This window comes from Somniosus microcephalus, chromosome 26 (assembly GCF_052327205.1).
Source record: "Somniosus microcephalus isolate GS21.2 chromosome 26, FLI_Smic_1.0, whole genome shotgun sequence".
Lineage (NCBI taxonomy): Eukaryota > Metazoa > Chordata > Chondrichthyes > Squaliformes > Somniosidae > Somniosus > Somniosus microcephalus.
Genome location: NC_141012.1, coordinates 33,187,128 through 33,200,829, shown reverse-complemented (window position 1 = coordinate 33,200,829; position 13,702 = coordinate 33,187,128). Strand labels below are relative to the sequence as shown.

The window sequence follows — 13,702 nt, the reverse complement described above, 5'->3', positions numbered from 1 at the left end:
AGGGATGGGCACTAAATGCAGTCCTAGCCAGCCAGCGACGCCCACATCCCATCAATGAATAAAAAAATATATGTATAACACTGCCAGTATTATTCTTTTGAATGAGAAAACATTGCTTATCTCAACATCCTGAAGCTTAAGATATACTATAGACAGTCGAAGAGATTGCTATATTTTCAAAAACTTTGTGTGGGCAAAGCTCCATAATCAGCAATGTTACAGATCTGTTGAGTATTAACTATGTTAGCAATGTCTCCCTTGCATATTTCATCAACATATTGACACTGCTTATGTCATTCACAGATTCGCTGTTTTTCTAGCAAGTTCTTTGAAAACCAGATTGCCAGAAGACCAAATTACTTCAGCAACTTGACACTAGATGACATTAATGAGTTCCTGGTCTCATACATGATTTTTCAGCCGTAAGTCATTGTCACTTTCTTCGCTCAACCTCAAATTCTTCAAAAAATTAGAAAAAAATAGTAAACCACTTGACCAGCCATTTTGTGAACTGACTAACTTGTTTTAGGCATTACTTTCCTTTCTAGAAAACTTTTAACTGCAAAAGCTGACCTCCTGCATCTAAGGCCTGAAGCTTGTAGACTCCTCTTTCAAAACTGACTGGCTCGGGTGTTTTTTTTCCCCTTTCTGTACTCCCATCAAGTGGGAGACCTGTTCCTTTGAATTCTTCCCTATTTAGTGATCCACCAGTAGGCCTGTCAATAAAACCAGCTACATTGCTCCCCTATGTGGGGCTCGAGAAACCATCTCCTGCTATTCTCAACCTGAATAGGGTCCCTCGTGCCTAAATGATTTTGAAATGAGTCAATTGACGCTCATTGTCTCCATTTGAAGGAGGCTATGAGCTCAACATTCCGCACCCGTGTGTCCCTGGAGATGGAGCACACGGTGTCCACCGACACACTTGAGGCCGTCCGCGACCAGTGGGCACCAGAGGGACTGGAGTGCATCAACACCCCGGGGAATAGAATTTTGATTTAACTTGTTAAGTTTCCTTTTAATTTTGGTTAAGTTACAGTTTTCATTGGTTGTGCCCTCTAAGAAGGGGGCTCAAGCCTACCTCTGAATTGGTGATGGCGATTGCCCTCCACCAGTGCAATAAGAAGAGTGAGCCCAGCATTCCACAAACTGGTTTGTCTAGCTTTAACTCACATCTTCAATGCATGCAGCCTTTGAGTTTTTTTAAACCTGTGCCAGTTCACTTTGTCTTTAACCTCCACATAATTCATTCCCGAATCATTTCTGTGAATGAAACACTGATCAAAAATCCTGCAATGCGACAGTGGGGTATGATTCCAAGCATTCCCCAGCAAGTGGCCACTTAAAATTAAAAGAAAAAGCATACAAGAATGCAAAAAAAAAGCACAGGTCCTGGTGAATGGGAGAGGTACAAAGAACAGCAAAGGGTGACAAAACAGAGAGGGCGCGATCTTGCCAGCCCTGGGGAGGCGGGTTTGGAGGCGGGACTGCCGGGAAAATGGCAGAATCTGGGGGTGGTTACCCATCAGTACCATCTCCCCAGGAGGCGGGTACCCGACCCGCGCCGGGTCCCGTCTCCTGGAGGTGGGAAGGAGATTACAGCCACTTAACTGCCTGTTAACAGGTAGCTAACAGGCAGTTAAGAGGATTATCCCCATTTTTCCAGCAGAGGCGTGGGATTCCCGACGTCGGGAAACCCCGCCAGGGTCACCGAGGCGAGCAGTGGGTCTGTGGGGGTTGGAGGGGTCCAAAACTGCACTGTGGAGGTAAGTGATGGGTGCAAGTGTGGAGATATAAGTGTGTGAAATGAGTGAAAAGTGATAGAAAATGTTTACTTAACTTTGTTTCTTCCTGCAGGCTTCAACAGTTGGGGATGCGGAGACTCTCGCATCTCACCGGTAGAGATGACAGAATGGCTGCTGCATTCTCCGATGCAACAACCATCTAATTTCTGCTCAGGAAAGAGGTTTAATGAGTCTTGAATACAAAATCTCATCAAACAACAGAGAATGTCAGTGTCTGACATCTTCACACAGAGAGCTGTCAAACGATGACAATTCATCTGTCAAAAATCTTTGACCGATGAAACGTCATACGCTGATGTTCTCTGTAACCAGCTTCCCCTTAATTGGTCTGCTAAGCCCAAGGTCAACCAAGGAAAAATAGCGTGGGTTGGCCACAAGTCGATGGAGGCGGGACTAAAACCCAACAAGCAGCAATCCCGCCTCCAATGCCCACCCATTGACAAAATCGCCCCCATAGTAAGAGCTACTAAAAGGAAGTACAAAAAGAAACTTGCAAGGGATTCAAAATAAACACAAAAATCTTTTACAATTATATTAGGAATAAGAGGGTGATTAAGCAACGTGGGCTCCATAAAAACTGATAATGGGGAAATTTTGAATGAAAGTATGAAAATGGCGGACATGTTAAATAATTACTTTGCGTCAGTATTTACAATAGAGGAAGAGGATAGTGTGCCGAACATCCCAAGGAAACTAATATTGAATCAGGGACGGGGACTCACCAAAATTAATGTAAGCAAATTAACACTAATGAAGAAAATAATGCCACTGAAGTGTGACAAATTCCCAGGACCAGATTGTTTTCATCCCAGGGTTTTAAAGGAAGTAGGTGAGAACATTGCAGATGCTCTAACTATGATCTTCCAAAGTTCCCTTGATTCAAGAACCGTTCCTTTAGATTGGAAAATTGCACGTCACTCCGCTATTTAAGAAAGATGAGAGAGGGGAACCAAGCAATTGTAGACCAGTTAGCCTCAAATCTGTTGTCGGGAAATTACTAGAGTCTATAATTAAGGATGGAGTGACCGAACACCTTTAAAATTTTCAGCTGATCAGAGGGAGCCAGCGTGGATTTGTAAAGGGTAGGTCATGCTTGACGAACATGATTGAATTTTTTGAAGAGGTGACCAAAGTTGTGGAGAGGGGAATGTCTATGGATGTTATTTATGTAGACATCCAGAAGGCATTTGATAAATTCCCTCATAAGAGACTGTTAGCTAAAGTTGAATCTCATGGAATGGAGAGAAAATTAAATGACCTGGTTAGGAGATTGGCTGAGCAGCAGGAGACAGAGAGTAGGGATAATGGGCAGGTACTCTAATTGGCAGGTTGTGATTAGTGGCATCTCACAGGGATCTGTGTTGGGGCCTCAATTATTTACTGTATTTATTAACGACTTAGATAACGGGATAGTGAGCCGCATATCCAAGCTTGCCAATGACACAAAGATGTGCGGCATTGTAGGCAGTGTAGATGGATGCATAGAATTACAAAGAGATATGAATAGATTGAGTGAATGGGCAAAACTGTTGCAAATGGATCTCAATGTAGGCAAATGTGAGGTCAACCACTTTGGACCTAAAAAGTACTTTCTAAATGGAGAAAAGCTAATGGAATGCTGGCCTTTATATCTAGAGGACTAGAATACAAGAGGTAGAAGCCATGCTACAGCTATACAAAGCCCTGGTTAGACCACACCTGGAGTACTGTGAGCAGTTCTGGGCACCACACCTTAGGAAGGATATATTGGCCTTGGAGGGGGTGCAGCGTAGATTTACTAGAATGAGACCTGAAGGGTTAAATTATGAGGAGAGTTTAAACAAACTGAAGGGTTAAATTGTGAGGAGAGATTAAACAAACTAGGGTTGTATCCCCTGGAATTTAGAAGTTTAAGGGTTGATCTGATCATAGTTTTCAAGATATTAAGGGGGACTGATAGGGTAGATAGAGAGAGACTATTTCTGCTGGTTGGGGAATCTAGGACTAGGGGATATAACTGAAAAATTAGAGCCAGACCTTTCAGGAGTGAAGTTAGGAAACACTTCGATGCGCAGAGGGTGGTAGAAGTTTGGAACTCTCTTCCGCAAATGACATTTGATGCTGGGTCAATTGTTAATTGTTAATTTTAAATCTGATATTGATAGATTTCTGTTAACCAACGGTATTAAGGGATATGGGGCAAAGGCGGGTATATGGAGTTAGGCCGCAGATCAGCCATGATCTCATTGAATGGCGGTAAGTGATTGGTTGGTGAGTATTTCTCTCTTTTCAATACAAGCTTGAATTCTGTGGTGTTAAATTTCTAGGGTCTCTGTGTTGTAGTGGGGACAGTTGGTAAATAAAGCGCCCTAGAGTATACCTGTAACTGGGGTATTGAATAAATTTTTTAATTAATTAAAGGAGTAAGTCATGGCAGGAGAGCTCAGCCCCGTGTTCTGCTCCTCTTGCTCCATGTGGGAAGTCAGGGACGCTGCCAGTGTCCCTGGCGACCGTGTGTGCGGTAAATGCATCCAGCTGCAGCTACTTGTAGACCGCATTGCGGCGCTCGAGCTGCGGGTGGATGAGTTTTGGAGCATGCGTGATGCTGAGAGGGTCGTGGATAGCACGTTTAGCGAGTTGTTCACGCCGCAGGGTAGGGCTGCACAGGCAGAAAGAACTTGGGTGACCATCAGGCGGAGCAACAGAGGCAGGCAGGAAGTGCAGGGGCCCCCTGCGGACATCCCCCTTTCAAACAGGTATACCAAGTTGGATACTGTTGAGGGGGATGACTCACCAGGGGAAGGCAGCAGCAGCCAGCTTCCTGGCACCAGGGACGCTTCTGCTGCTCAGAAAGGGAGGAAAAAGAGTGGGAGAGCAATAGTGGTAGGGGATTCTATCATAAGGGGAACAGATAGGCGTTTCTGTGGCCGCAAACGTGACTCCAGGATGGTTTGTTGCCTCCCTTGGGCCAGGGTCATGGATGTCACTGAGCGGCTACAGGGCATTCTTAAGGGGGAGGGGGAGCAGGCAGAGGTCGTGGTCCACATTGGGACCAACGACATAGGTAGGAAGGGGGATGAGGTCCTGCATCAAGAATTTAGGGAGCTAGGTAGCAGATTAAAAAACAGGACCTCAAAGGTTGTAATCTCTGGATTACTCCCAGTGCCACGTGCTAGTGAGTATAGGAATAGGAGGATAGAACAGATGAATGCGTGGCTAAAGAGTTGGTGCAGGAGGGAGGGTTTTAGTTTCCTGGATCACTGGGCCTGCTTCTGGGAAAGGTGGGACTTGTACAAGTCGGACGGGTTGCACCTGAACCAGAGCGGGACAAATATCCTTGCGGGGAGGTTTGCTTGCACTGTTGGGGGGGCTTTAAACTAACTTGGCAGGGGGATGGGATACAGAGGGGAGCTGAAATAGGGGGTGATGTGCTGCCAATTATAGAGAAAAAAGCAAGTCAGCTTGGTAGACAGGGCAAATATACAAGGGCAAGGCTGGATGGCATCTATTTTAATGCAAGGAGTCTTGCAAATAAGGTGGATGAACTGAAGGTGTTGATAAACACATGGGAGTATGATATTGTTGCTATCACGGAGACATGGTTGAGGGAGGGGCAAGACTGGCAGCTCAATATTCCGGGGTACAGAATCTTCAGGCGAGACAGAGGGGGAGGTATAAGAGGAGGGGGTGTCGCAATATTAATTAAGGAGTCAATTACTGCAGTAAGGAGGGATGACATATTAGCAGGTTCCTCTAATGAGGCCATATGGGTGGAGCTTAAAAACAAAAAGGGGGCAAGCACTTTGCTGGGAGTGTACTATAGGCCTCCAAACAGTCAGGGGGAGATAGAGGAACAGATATGTAGGCAAATCTCAGAGAAATGTGCAAATAATAGGGTAATAATAATGGGGGATTTCAACTTCCCCAATATTAACTGGGATAGTCAGAGTGTGAAAGGCACAGACGGTGTAGAATTCTTAAAGTGCATCCAGGAGAGCTTTTTGAGCCAGCATGTAGAAGGTCCTACAAGAGAGGGGGCAGTACTGGACCTAATTCTAGGGAATGTGGCCGGCCAAGTGGAAGAAGTGCTAGTAGGTGAGCACTTTGGTGACAGTGACCATAATATGGTGAGATTTAAGGTGGTCATGGAAAAGGACAGGGATGGGCCGGAAATAAAGGTTCTAAATTGGGGGAAGGCCGATTTTAATAGGATAAGGCAGGATCTGGCCAAAATGGACTGGGATCAGCTACTTGTAGGAAAATCCGCATCGGAGCAATGGGAGGCTTTCAGAAGGGAGATTGAGATCATACAATGGCAATATGTTCCCGTAAAGGTCAAGGGTGGTTCCAAAAACCACAGGGAACCTTGGATGTCAGGGGATATACGAGAATGGATTAGAAAAAAAAGGAGGGCTTTTGGCAGATACAAAAGGCTAAAGACGGAGGAAGCCCTAGAGGAGTACAAAAAGTGCAGGGGGATACTTAAAAAAGAAATTAGGAGATCAAGGAGGGGCCATGAAATAACACTGGCGAGCAAAATAAAGGAAAATCCTAAGATGTTTTATAAGTATATTAAGGGTAAGAGGATAACTAGGGAAAAAATAGGGCCCATTAGGGACAAAAGTGGCAATCTGTGTGTGGAGCCGGAAGATGTAGGAGGGGTTCTAAATGAATTTTTTGCATCTGTTTTCACTATGGAGAGGGATGATGTAGACATGGAAATAGGGCGGGGGCACTGTGATATTTTCGAACATATTAACATCGAGAGGGAGGAGGTATTGGCGGTTTTAGCAGGCCTAAAAATGGATAAATCCCCAGGCCCGGACGAAATGTATCCCAGGCTGCTGTGTGAGGCAAAGGAAGAGATTGCGGGGGCTCTAACACATATATTCAGAAGCTCTCTGGCCACAGGGGATGTGCCAGAGGACTGGAGAACCGCTAATGTAGTACCATTATTCAAGAAGGGGAGTAGGGAAAAACCAAGGAACTACAGGCCAGTGAGCCTAACATCAGTGGTAGGAAAATTATTGGAAAAAATTCTGAGGGACAAAATTAGCCTCCACTTGGAGAGGCAAGGATTAATCAGGGATAGTCAACATGGCTTTGTCAAGGGAAGATCATGTCTGACAAATTTGATTGAATTTTTTGAGGGGGTGACTAGGTGTGTGGATGAGGGTAACGTAGTGGGTGTGGTATACATGGATTTCAGTAAGGCCTTCGATAAAGTTCCGCACAGGAGACTGGTCAAGAAGGTAAGAGCCCATGGAATCCAGGGTGCCTTGGCACATTGGATACAAAACTGGCTTAGTGGCAGAAGGCAGAGGGTGATGGTCGAAGGTTGTTTTTGTGACTGGAAGCCTGTGGCCAGTGGGGTACCACAGGGATCGGTGCTGGGTCCCTTGCTGTTTGTGGTCTACATTAATGACTTGGATATGAATGTAAAAGGTATGATCAGTAAGTTCGCAGATGATACAAAAATTGGTAGGGTGGTAAATAGCGAGGAGGGTAGTCTCAGTCTGCAGGACGATATAGATGGGTTGGTCAGATGGGCGGAACAGTGGCAAATGGAATTTAACCCGGAAAAGTGCGAGGTGATGCACTTTGCGGGGACTAACAAGGCAAGGGAATACACAATGAATGGTAAGACCCTAGGCAAGACGGAGGGTCAGAGGGATCTGGGTGTGCAAGTACACAGATCCCTGAAGGCGGCGGAACAGCTGGATAAGGTGGTAAAAAAGGCATATGGGATACTTGCCTTCATTAACCGAGGCATAGAATATAAGAGCAAGGAGGTTATGATGGAGCTGTATAAAACACTGGTTAGGCCACAGCTGGAATACTGTGTGCAGTTCTGGTCGCCACACTACAGGAAGGATGTGATAGCTTTGGAGAGGGTGCAGAGGAGATTCACCAGGATGTTACCAGGGCTGGAGCGCTTCAGCTATGAAGAGAGACTGGGCAGATTGGGTTTGTTTTCCTTGGAGCAGAGGAGGCTGAGGGGGGACATGATTGAGGTGTACAAAATTATGAGGGGCATAGATAGGATGGATACTAAGGAGCTTTTTCCCTTCGTAGAAGGGTCAATAACTAGGGGGCATAGATTCAAGGTAAAGGGCGGGAGGTTTAGAGGGGATTTGAGAAAGAACTTTTTCACCCAGAGGGTGGAACTCACTGCCTGAAAGGGTTGTGGAGGCTGGAACCCTCACAACATTCAAGAAGCATTTGGATGAGCACTTGAAATGCCATAGCATACAAGGCTACGGACCAAATGCTGGAATATGGGATTAGATTAGACAGGGCTTGATGGCCGGCGCGGACACGATGGGCCGAAGGGCCTCTATCCGTGCTGTATAACTCTATGACTCTATGACTAACAGGCTTGAGTGACTAAATGGCCTACTCCTGTTCCTATTTTCCTATTATTCATAAAAACCTGAGCTTGTAAACATGTGGACTTCCAGCAGGGGTCACTATTAGTAGTCAGAAATAGGAATTTTGCCAAACTTTTCCCACATCAAAACAAGGGTGTTAAGGCTGAGATCAGTTAACAGAGCACAAATCAAGGACAGAACCTCGGATCCCCAATCTCTGTTTCAGCTCTTTTCAGTTGAATTTTATATCATAACCATATGGTTGTTCTCATATATTCTTTGAATTGACACAGTGGAATAAAAATGTTGGAACATTTACTGCTTTCTTCTGAAATCCCTCTCTCTCTGCTATTTTAGCCAAGGCATTAACCCAATTTTATTTTCTGTTATGGCAACGAGCTGCCGATTTTCTATCGTCCGCGTTGCGCCACCGCCCTAGAAAATTTCACCTCCATATCGGCCGGGGCTCACACAATCAATAAGATCCAGTTTCCTGTACATAGCTTGACTCCTGTTTCTACTTTCAAGTTTAACACAAAAGAGCACAACATAAAATTAAGAAACTTTCTCTATTTGCTGTTGGATGAAAACTTTACTTTTCTCACACAAAACAAAGAAAGAAAGAAAGAAAGAAAGAGAGAAAGAAAGAGAGAAAGAAAGACTTGCATTTATATAGCATTTTCATGACCACCAGATGTCTCAAAACACTTTACACCCAATGAAGTATTTTTGAAGTGTAGTCACTGTTGTAATGTGGGAAACGTGGCAGCCAATTTGCGCACAGCAAGCTCCCACAAACAGCAATGTGATTCTGACCAGATAATCTGGTTTTGTTATGTTGGTTGAGGGATAAATATTGGCCAGGACAAGGTAAGTTTTCCAATGCCATTATCCCATAGCCTCATTTCAAGGCCTCAGAGTGCAGCCAACATGTCTTTGAAATGGTCCCGTGCTTTTGGAAAAAGGAATGGGAAAAGACCTACGCAAACTTTACTTGCTGGATTTTACATGGAGCAGCCTGCTACCTGCATTCTTTTACACCAACATCATTGAAATTCTGTACTGTTATCTGTTACTGAGTGATGAGCAGGCACTATTGAATGATATGCTATTGCATTCTTTTATTAACTGATTCCAGTTTTTCTTGTTGGTTGAAGATTATTGCTACAGAAAAAAAAATTAATGACATGCCGCGCATCCTAGCACAAGTACAAATTCAAGGTTAAAATTGAAACATCTTTATTGCTATTGAACAAAGTTTTGAATGATGGAGATGCTTCAGTTCAACAATAATTGAACAATACACTATACCATGCTTCAGTGGTATATTACATTAGATTGATGTATTCTAATTCTCAAGGCAAATACTGATTCATTTCAGAGGTCCTAAGGCAAATTTCCTATGAGACATGAGCCAAAAACGCTGTCAGAAACAGTGGCTCTATAATGTGCAGATGTCTTATGCATAAGACATTTCAGATTTTTGGCAGGAGAGGTTTGACGTTTTCAAGTACTGAGTGTTGTTTACCACTTTTCAAATAGCCTCCATTCCTTATCACATATCACTAGCAATAACTCTTTGTCCAGTTCTATTGTTGAATTCTATAAGATGAAAATGAATGTTACCGGTGTACTGTTGGTATCTGCTTTTGAGCAGTGCGAGTGGGAAGCACTGAGTTACACTGCCCCATGCACTAGTCAGAAGGAGGCAGAGCTTGGTGCCCATGTACATGTAGTCCTCTCATGACTGCCATTCAACACCTGTTGAAATTATAATCTTGGAAAAGAGTAAGTCTTTGAGCTTGTTTTAAAATTACATTATAAAAAGCTAGCTGTGCACTGGTTGTTGATTAATAAATGTGAAGGAAACCAAGATACACCAGCATGTTTACTGAAGAGTTCCAACCAGACAAAAGATAAGACTGGAAAATGACAAATTTCAATTAAGTGAGTAAAATTTGAAGAAGTAATGATAGCAGAGGTATTATCACACATTGAAAGACCTTTGGGGGCGGACAGAGAATAAAGCTGAAGCAATGTGAGGCGACCCCCTCAATATGGTCTCACACTTGATGCAAAATGCCTATGTTATGCCAGTTTGGTTGCAGTTGTACTGCAGTAATCACTCCATAACGATGCAAAATGCAGTATAACTGCACTATGTGGGATATTGTAAGGGGTTCATGGACGAACTGGTGCAGTGGGACAGAACACTTGCCTTTCACGTCCAAAACCTGGGATCGAAGCTTAGGCTGATGAAATGAAAATTCCCTCCATCTACTGGCTATAGGATGTTACTTAAAATTGGGAAATGTCAAGTGTAAATGCAAGTCCAAAATGCAAAGTTAGTTACCATTTTATATTAATTGGCAATCTTATACAGAAAGACCACAGGATGGTGCTTGTGAGTATATGTAGTGCTAAATATGGGGTGCTCTTCTGGTGTTAAGCTTCATTGTTGGGACAATATAGGTAGGACTTCACTGTGCATATGATCCATGCTTATATGATGTTGATAGTGGATGCTGAAAATGAAAAAAAAATGTAATTGAAAGAATAAACAAATAGGCAGAGAAATTGAGCTGCGTAGCACCCGTTTTTCAGATGCTCGGTGGCCTCCTATGTCTCCAAAATGGTGGGCAGGAAGCACGTGCGCACCTCCAACCCGAAGTGTACCACCTGCTATATTGGGTAAGGACAAACAAGAGGTGTCCTTTACCCACACCTGAAGCAGACATTAGGCCCGCTGCATATGGAAATAAGTGGCCAAACACATGCTTGAGGTCCCCGCTGCAAGATTGGTTTGCCCTGATTCAGCCAGCGCCATTGCAGGCTGCACGCCAGGGAACCAGCCCTGCAGATGGAGTGCTCCTACTGACCCCCGACCTCCAGGCTCCTTGGCCCCCAATCTCTCTCCAATCCCACTCCCGAACTTCTCGCTCATAATGTTTAATTTTGAGGTTTGGGAACCTCTCACTTCATTCTAAATTATAGCTTGAAAGATAAGCAGAATTGCACTTTGTAACTAATAGCTCCTTTGTGAAGTGTGTCCTGCCAATATCATTCATCCCCAGATTTTCTCCCAATCCTACTTTTTTTTGTTAATATATGTTGTATTCAGGCTGTTTTCTACCTTCTCTGCCACAAATTCATAATAATCACATTTACCAGAGGCAGAATTTCAGGCACTTTCTCATTAGACACCGAAACTGATGGATAACACTTTTCGGATTGATTTCTACTGCTGGCATCTTACAGTGCCTGCATCCTGCTCTCTGTCAATCATCTCTGTCAGCCCCCAAAGGTCTTTCAATGTGTGATAATACCTCTGCTATCATTACTTCTTCAAATTTTACTCACTTAATTGAAATTTGTCATTTTCCAGTCTTATCTTTTGTCTGGATGGAACTCTCCAGTAAACATGCGGGTGTATCGTGGTTTCCTTCCCATTTATTAATGCAAATATTCAAGATTGAATAAATATGGCTTAATAGGTAGCTCCAATAACTGTATCAACATGTCTTCTCAAATTAATTGGTACTCACTAAACAGCATTATATTTACTATAGTGATTCTGGAGTCAGAATGTAACTTTTTTTTGCAAGGTGATGATGTCACTGAGACAGCCAGCTCTTCCCAGTTTCTGTTTCAGAGAGTACAAAAAGATTTTTTCCTGTTAGCAGATACTTCTGATTTTTTAAAAACTTATTCGCCCGGAATTTGCAGTTGTAATGACGGCGAAACTGTCAGCGCCCGCCTCATTACTTTGTAAGACTGACAGCAACTTCTGGTGTCCACCCATGCGCAGTTAAACGCGGAAATCCGGAAGTTGCTGGCAGTAGTACTCTACTCCTCCACAGGGTGCGCTGTTGCAGTCTTCACAGTTGCAATCAAGACCGAATCAGTGATTTGACGTGAACTTCAACCTTTTATGCACTATTCTTGCTGTAAAAACCATTGAAAATGTTAAGCCATGTTCAATGAGGTGTATCTGAGTTTTTAACAGCGCAGTAAGTCATAATTACTGCTGAACAACCTCTCTGGCCTTGAAAAATGATTATTTAGATTTAAACTTGTGACTTGTCAGTTGTGTCTGACTACTGTCTTTGTGTATAGATATCCTTATGTTTGTAAACTCCACCAACCCTACAAAAAGGGCCCCCTGCCCCCCTCCAAGAACTCTCCATTCCTCTGACTCTGGCCACTTGTACATCTCCCCCTTGCCTTCGCCCCACCATTGCCGGCCGTGCCTTCAGCCACCTAGGCCCCATGCTCTAGAATTCTGTCACTAAACCCTTCCACCTCTCTACCTCCCTCTCCTTCTTTCAGAGCCACCTCTTTGACCAAGCTTTTTAGACCTAATATCTCCTTCTTTGACTTGGTGTCCGTTATTTCCTTACGCATCTTTTTCCTGCTTTAATGGCACTATATAAATACTCGTGATTGTTGTTGTCACATTTATGACTTGTATGTTTCAGGAGTATTAAGGAATTGAAGCTTATTCCAAGATCTTTGTGCTCCAACATGGTTGAGCTAATAAGCCAGGTCAATATTACTATGCTGCCCCGAAGTTCACCCAGACGTAAACAACTCCTCGATTATGCCACAGATTGCCTGGTAAGTTTTGTAGAAGTTATGAGATCCAAATTTTAGTGTGCTGCAAATACTATTAAAATAATAGTAAGTCACGTAATTGGTGTGGTGCTCTCCCAAGCAGCAATCTTGGGATTCCATCCGAGTGTTGCCTAGGAATCTACATCACATGCGTCACTCTCAGTTTTAATTTTAGTTAGTGGATCAAGTAACATTTGTTGAGAAGGGTACTCACTCCATCTCTTTTGTGTACCTTTGGCCCCGCAAATGCAGCAGTTGAATCTGCTCACAACCTTTAACCTCTCTCTACAATCCTTGACACCAGCAACCTCCCACCGCAACCCCACCCCACCATCACCCCAACCTTTTGGATTTTTAAGTACTTGGTCAAATTCACATAAAAAGTGTAACTTATTAAGTGCAATACATTTTTTGCAGTTGCTTCAATACGTTATTTTTTCAAGAATATATATGCTTTAAAATTTCTCAGCCCTAGCATCCGTCCATCCTTCTCTGGCATCCACTCCTGCCCCTCTCAGCTGGACCCCAGATTGAATGCCTCCCATCCCAGCTTCCAACCTCTCCTTGCAGAAACTGCCAACCCCAACCTCTCCCACTATTCTCCACAGTTCCAGGGTATAAATTATGGCCACTAACAAAACGTAAAGAGTATGGTATCTACAGGTTTATGGAAGAAGTTTTATTCAATAGATGTAAAATAAATGAATGGAGCAAGTAGTTACGGAAAAGTAGATTCTAATAGTGTTTAGCAGCAAACCTGAGGATTGGGAGCAGTTTAGGATTCAGCAAAGGAGGACAAAGGGATTAATTAAGAGGGGGAAAATAGAATATGAGAGTAAGCTTGCTGGGAACATAAAAACTGACTGTAAAAGCTTCTATAGATATGTGAAGAGAAAAAGATTGGTGAAGTCAAGCGTAGGTCCCTTGCAGTCA

The 13,702-nt window shown here is 43.6% G+C and overlaps 1 protein-coding gene across 1 annotated transcript in view; it reads left to right on the top strand.

Annotated features, from left to right (window-relative positions):
* The window catches only part of LOC147100391 (otoancorin-like), a 163,611-nt gene that overhangs the window by 91,264 nt on the left and 58,645 nt on the right, over nt 1–13,702 (top strand). The window contains exons 14-15 of the mRNA XM_085968054.1: nt 304–422; nt 12,634–12,772. Coding sequence (XP_085824180.1) covers nt 304–422; nt 12,634–12,772 — 258 coding nt within the window. The remainder of the gene's footprint in view (nt 1–303; nt 423–12,633; nt 12,773–13,702) is intronic.